General features: G+C 35.2%; 2 protein-coding genes across 2 annotated transcripts; both read right to left on the reverse strand.

The window, feature by feature from the left end:
* Positions 1 to 527: 527 nt before the first annotated feature.
* LOC108322087 (uncharacterized) lies at positions 528 to 1,711 on the reverse strand. The gene is made up of 3 exons (XM_017554058.2): positions 1,571 to 1,711; positions 1,424 to 1,468; positions 528 to 1,160 (listed from the first exon to the last, which is right to left on the reverse strand). The coding sequence occupies exons 1-3, from the start codon at positions 1,673 to 1,675 to the stop codon at positions 774 to 776; spliced, it is 537 nt and encodes a 178-aa protein (XP_017409547.1). The 5' UTR covers positions 1,676 to 1,711; the 3' UTR covers positions 528 to 773.
* Positions 1,712 to 1,990: 279 nt separating this feature from the next.
* Positions 1,991 to 3,106, reverse strand: LOC108322086 (senescence-specific cysteine protease SAG39). Its single transcript, XM_017554057.1, has 2 exons — positions 2,668 to 3,106; positions 1,991 to 2,583 (listed from the first exon to the last, which is right to left on the reverse strand). Exons 1-2 carry the CDS (start codon positions 3,104 to 3,106, stop codon positions 1,991 to 1,993), a joined length of 1,032 nt encoding a protein of 343 aa, XP_017409546.1.
* Positions 3,107 to 6,364: the final 3,258 nt, after the last annotated feature.

Raw genomic sequence — 6,364 nt, forward strand, 5'->3', positions numbered from 1 at the left:
TCACAACTAATTATACTTAATTCAATAATACTATTTATTATTATAAAAGATAATTTTATATTTTATTATTTAAATATTTTTATATATATTAAGTATTTTTTTTATAATATTGTATTATTAAAATAATCGGAATTATGATCTCAAAAAAAATTTCCGTAATGAAAGGATGAAATCCGTTCCTCTCACTATATTTAATTGAAAAGTCATGCCTAATAGGAAGGAAGCCTTTTATAGGCAAACATATATGCAGTGAAATGAAAAAATAATGTTAAGTTACCACTGATTGACTAAGAATATCTAAACTGAATGTTTTCAATTAAGGGATATGTTCATCGACTACTACGTAATTAGGTAGTATTGTAATATCATATTTATTTTATGTACGAGTGTGAGAATCATGTCATTCTGGTGCTTTATATCTACAATTTCAATTTTGCTGCTTTTTTCTGACTGTGGTTATTGAATAATCCAGATAGCAAAAGACACTATCAAAGTTTACGGAGACGGAGACCAGGTGCAGAGACGAGTAACTTTCATACACAGAAGATTATACTTGCATACTGTTTTGACTTCTAAGCTTTACTATAGAATATGGAAGATGGAAGGCAAATAAAATGACAGTAAGAGGCTAACAGTTCAAAGGGAAAACACTTGCCTCTTTGGTGAGACACGTTTAGAATATCCTGACATCGGAACTCATTCATATCTAGTGTCGTATCCATTCTCCTATTTAACATTTTACTCATATATACAGACCAATTTCATTCATTGACTCAACGGGAAGCAAGAGAAGCGCAATCTGCTGTTGAGGCAACAGAGTCGAGAGTGTGAACCTTACTCCTCTTCCGCTTTGGCACCATTTTTGTCGGTTTCAGGCTTCTCCGGGAATCTTCAGGGATTAAGTCACGGATTTTGTCCATCCTCTTCGACTGGCTCGTGACACGGAAGCTCTCATCAGATGAAGCAGACAACACGCTCTTGCCTTCGGAGAAACTGATTCTCTCGACGGAGGTTTCGCAGCACTCTTGCCATTTGAGCTCTGCCAAATCCGCCAACACGTCCACCAGTGCCACCGCCGCAAACGTCGACACATTGTCACGCAAGGTCGAACGCGGCACATCTACAAGATCCAGCGACTCCACCGCCTCCACCAGCATCTTCTGCGCACGGATTCGAGATAGGTTTTTTCAATTTCTCAAAACGAAAACTTATTCGATAATCATCTCCTGTTGTTCGAAAATTTCCGGACAGAGACCTAAACTACCAAGGCAATCTAGAACTTCTAATCTTAAAGCGCGTTGAATTTAAAAGAAATCAAGGAATAAAAACTTAAGGAGAAAACGGTGAAATAGGCAACGTTTTCCCTCAAAGTTTTGTTACTAACCAAAAGGAACTTAAGATAGAGCTTGAGGGAGAAAAGAACCTTGGGAGCGTGGTGGATTTTCTTGAATCCGTGAATGCGGATGACCTGTGGCAATAGGAAGAAGAAAAATTAACGATGAAATGCAGAGTATCGAAAGAAAATTGACAATGAAAATGAGAATTGAAAAATGCACATAATGAATGGAACCTGGTTAAGTTGATTGATTGTTAGGTGAAGCGTTTGGCGAGAATGAAGGAGATGGAGATAGTCGTCCAGCCATAGTTTGTCTTTCTTCGAAGGCCGTTTCTTCATGGAACTTCCTTGCGATTGCGGAATCGCTGATGGTAATTCTTCTGCCATTTTTTATAACGGAATGAGAGAGAGGAAAGCGTCTCCTTTTATACCACGATTGCACGCGCGTTAGTTAGTGTTAGTTACAATTACACTTATTAAATTAAATGAATAGATAAAGCCGCGATATGAATTATGAACCATCATAACATGTTTAGTCAAAAGACAAATTTTTCATTTCATCATTGGTGATATATCCAAATGCAATGATTCATAAGAGAATACACTGTTATACACAAAAGAACATAGCTTAGAAATAAGGTACAAGTTTTATAGTTATGCAGTAGGATAAGATGCCATCATAGCTATGCCACATAGTCCTTCTTGAGCAGCCACACCTCTTTGCATCCTAATGTAGCCTTCTTCACCCCACTCTGTTCCCCATGAGTTCTTAACTAACCAATACTTGCTCCCATCATCACTAACACCATATCCCACAGCAGTCACACCGTGATCCAGTTCAGTTCCACAAGAACCAGTGAAGACACCACTCTTGTAAAATTGAAAGTCAGAGCCACTGGCATCAATGGCTACAGAAACTGGTTGATTGGCAACCGCTTTCTGAAGGGCTTTCTCATTGTTAACAGGGACATCTTCGTAGCCAGTAATGGTTGCAGCACCGATGGCTTCTGCCTTTGCATTGCATTTTCCATCAACACCCTTGTAGGGGTAATTGGCTTCGGTGTTTAGTCCATGATTTTTAATGATGAATTTGAAAGCATCATCCATAAAACCACCTTCACAACCCTGGTCCACACCTTTTGTGTCACAATCAACAAGTTCTTGTTCAGATAAAGAGATCAGTTTCCCAGTAGTGAGTGCATGAATTCCTTCAGTTGCTGCAACTGCGGAAAACGCCCAACAACATCCTACAAGATAAATTAATAGTTAGATAACGATTGAGTTTATAATTTGACTTGGAAATGCGAATGAAGAATGAAGCATTTGCTTACCACATTGACCTTGGTTCTTCACGGGTGTAACTGCACCCTTTTGCCTCCAATCCACTGTAGAAGGAACTGCAGTCACATTTTCATACTTAAAAGTGGTTGACCTTATGATTGAGGAACACATGTGGGCCTTGAACCTATTTCTGCTTGCTATGAACTCCTCGTTGGTGAGGTCTGCAAATTGGTTAATGCCTAACAGATAAGGTTTATTGGCAGCATTGTTGGAGGCTTCGATGTAATTCACATTTTCCTTAAATATTCTGAAACGCTTTTCCCTTTCCTCAGGGTCCTTGTACTCTATGCCATAACGATTCATCCATTGTTCATGTCTCTCATACATCGAGGCATCTTGGAGAGTGCGACATGTGACTTGGAAACTCCAGAATCCCATGCAGAAAAGCAATGTCAGTAAAATATAATAGAACTGACTTTTTGCAACCATGATGGCTTGTTCTTGTATTTGTTGCTGAGGGAAGTGTGCTGTGGAGTGGTATTGAGGATTGTTTGTGGTGTTTAAATAGGCATGTTAACGTTGAATTATAAGTTAGTTTTCACCTTTCAACTGAAATCTCGAAGCACCTCTTTCTTGTAGGTAATAAGAAATTATAGCTTGGTTGTGCTGTTATGGACAAATTGTTTGTCAAACGTAGATGCTTCATGTACCATACTGCCAAATTACCTCTCAAGAGGATTGTGCGTGTTGGAAAAGCTGACTAATAAAAAATGGAACTTTGAAAGCTTTATCAACTGTGCAGGCAAATTGCTAATGCACTAGCAAACGAAAACTTAGAATCTTCCAAAATCAAATTATAATATATATTTTTGACACATAAATATATATATAGTAAAACAATATGTTTATTGAAAGTGATCTTTTATTCAATATTAATAAATCAAGTGTAACAGGGTACGCCATCGCCAAGCCGAAAGAATAACAAGACTGAAACCAAGTAGTAGGTTTAATTACTCAAGTTAACCTGTTCTTCCAACTAGTTAATTTACTAGTAAAAAGTTATGCAAGTCCCAACTTATGCCCTCATAAATTGAGTAGAAAGCGTATTATTTTTTAAGACGGTTTAATTTAATTTAGACATGTAAAGTATTAAAGTTTCCTAATTAATAACTTTTCTGCCTGCATCTTTAAATGTAAGTTACTTTAATCTCCTTGATATCCTATTTGGTTTGGTTAATGAGTATGATTTTTTTTAAGGGTCTTGAAAAATACTCTAACTCTAAGGACATGAGGGAGGAGATATGAGCAATTATTTTTACAATTGACAACGGTTTGAGAATCGAGATATATTAAAATGAGATAAAGAAAATGGTTTTTCGTCTTGATATAAACTGAAGCAAAAAGGTCATTTTGTTGGGAATGTGTTCATTTTTGGATTGGTAAAAATAAAATAAAAGAAGAAAGAAAGCAGGGGAAGAAGACGAACAAGAATGCAATATTTACTAATAAAATTTATCGACAAATTTTTTTGTAGTTAACGACGAATTTTTTTCTTCAATAACTACTGACGGATGTAAAATTTCATTGATAAATTTACTGACACCACTATTACCGATGAATTTTTGCCCATTAGAAATCTATGAAAAAAATAGTCGTTCTAGACTGTTTGTTTGAGATAGAGGGAAAAGACATTGAGGCATTAATTTGATATGCACTGAGAGGAAAGGTATGTACCTTTTAGTAGAGTAATGTTGAAAGGTTTCTTTCATAAGTTGGTTTAGATGTTCAAGAAATGTTGATTATTATATTTTTATTCCTTCCTTTTTTTAGTATAGTTAAGCAAAAATCTAGGGTATTTTCCACCACTTTAGTTATAACCAATTGTGAGTCCAATTACCAGAACTATGATGAAGGTATTTTAAAGTTATAAATACCTATCCAGATTACTTAGTTTCACACTTTTTTCATTGATTTCAGCTTATAAAATAGTCTTGACGTCTAGTTTTACACAATCACTTCTTATTTTCAGGTTGATTTGGTTATTACGCCTATTTTTCACTTGGAAAGATCGTTTTTGTGGTACTGCTCAACATTGGTGGATTTTGGTAGAGGTGAAATAATTTTTCATATGACGGTGCATCACTTTGTAAATTCCTTGTTTTTTGTTAACAAATCTGAACACTTGTTATGGAGGAAAAAATTATTTAACCGAAGAGAGCATTTGAGAGAGAAAGAGGATGAGTAATTCTCCAATACAAAGGAAAAAAAAAGAAAGCAATGAAGAATATAGAGTTAAGTGGATAACAAATATTCCTATTTATGAAGCACTTTAATTCTCTCCTCACATTGAACAAATGGGAAAAGCCAAGAAGTTCTCTTCCCATGGAATAAAATGATTGATTGATTTATTGAATATGTAAGTTAATGTCTTTCTTTTTAATTTAGATGATGTGGTTTTTATTTTGTCATCCGTTCATTGAGTATCCACAAGAATAGAGTAATTTGTACATGCAACAAATATATCTTTTCTTATCACTTTTGTTGTTTTTGAATGTTGAGCATTTAAAGTCATTTAATGCTTGCTCAGAACAACAAAGTGAGTTTTGATTTTCTACCGTTAGGTAGCATTTTGCAATTAAGCTCTTATCTCCACGGATACCAAGCGTGGATAGATACTTCATCGTTAGACGAAGTACTGATTAAGCTCATGGTATCATTTAGTCAAGTAAACACTTCTTCTATTTTTGTATCTTTCTAGACGGATAGGGTTTAACTTGTTTAAGCTTTCTTTTGTATTTTACTTTTATGTATTTTAAAATGTTTTGTCAAAGACATTGTCTCGACCTATTATGTTTTCGAGAGCTTTATTGAATACCTTTCTCAAGTATGATAAGCATCAAGCATTTAACTTCAATTCTCTTAGACATTTTAGGCACAACATCATTTAGCCATGTGTCTAGATGTTTTGTCCTAGATGTTTTTCTATTATTTACAAACCTGAGTGTCTATCTAAGTTTTCTTATATTGGGGATTTTGGTTTTAGGTTTTGTGGGTTTGGGATTTTGGATCTAAGTCTTGTGTTTTCATCCTAAGTCATTTTCTGATTATTATCCCGTTTCAATGTTATTTGATTAAATTTCAAAACATGAAAGCATTTATGCACATAGACGATTTTGTCTTAACAACACTTATTTCCTTTTGTTTTTTGGTGGCTATATATATATATATATATATATATACCTATACACACTCACACACAAAGCCTTCACATGTTGTCTATTGGAGTTGAATTCCTTCCTTGCTCCCTTCCAAAGATGGTAGACAGTGTTGGAAGTTACTCTAATACTAAAAACAATGGCATTAGGGGACAAGACTATTTGTTGCCAATAACTAGTGTTGGGAGGATCATGAAGCGGATTCTACCTCCTAATGCAAAAATCTCAAAGGAATCAAAGGAAACAGTGTAGGAGTTTATATGCTTTGTGACGAGTGAGGGTTCAAAGAATTGAAGAAAGGAGAGGAGCAAGACTCTGAACGAAGATGATATATGATGGGCCTTATGGTCTCTTAGCTTTGATGACTATACAGAGCCATTCAAAAGGTATTTGCTCAGGTATAGAGACTTAGAAGTAGATAGATCAGTCATCAAAGAGAGAGAAAATATCCCATCTAAAGACAAGGATGCTTAATTCTGATCCTAGAACAACCTTCAAGGAATTAATTACCAGAATATTGCATTGTGTCTTC

Source organism: Vigna angularis, chromosome 5 (assembly GCF_016808095.1).
Source record: "Vigna angularis cultivar LongXiaoDou No.4 chromosome 5, ASM1680809v1, whole genome shotgun sequence".
Classification (NCBI taxonomy): domain Eukaryota; kingdom Viridiplantae; phylum Streptophyta; class Magnoliopsida; order Fabales; family Fabaceae; genus Vigna; species Vigna angularis.

Coding starts and splice junctions, on each gene's coding strand:
- LOC108322087 (XM_017554058.2), bottom strand. CDS start 1,675: ATGAAGAAACGGCCTTCGAAGAAAGACAAACTATGGCTGGACGACTAT. Junction 1,469..1,570: donor CAATCAATCAACTTAACCAG/GTTCCATTCATT, acceptor CTATTGCCACAG/GTCATCCGCATTCACGGATT. Junction 1,161..1,423: donor AAATCCACCACGCTCCCAAG/GTTCTTTTCTCC, acceptor ATCCGTGCGCAG/AAGATGCTGGTGGAGGCGGT.
- LOC108322086 (XM_017554057.1), bottom strand. CDS start 3,106: ATGGTTGCAAAAAGTCAGTTCTATTATATTTTACTGACATTGCTTTTC. Junction 2,584..2,667: donor GAAGAACCAAGGTCAATGTG/GTAAGCAAATGC, acceptor TTTATCTTGTAG/GATGTTGTTGGGCGTTTTCC.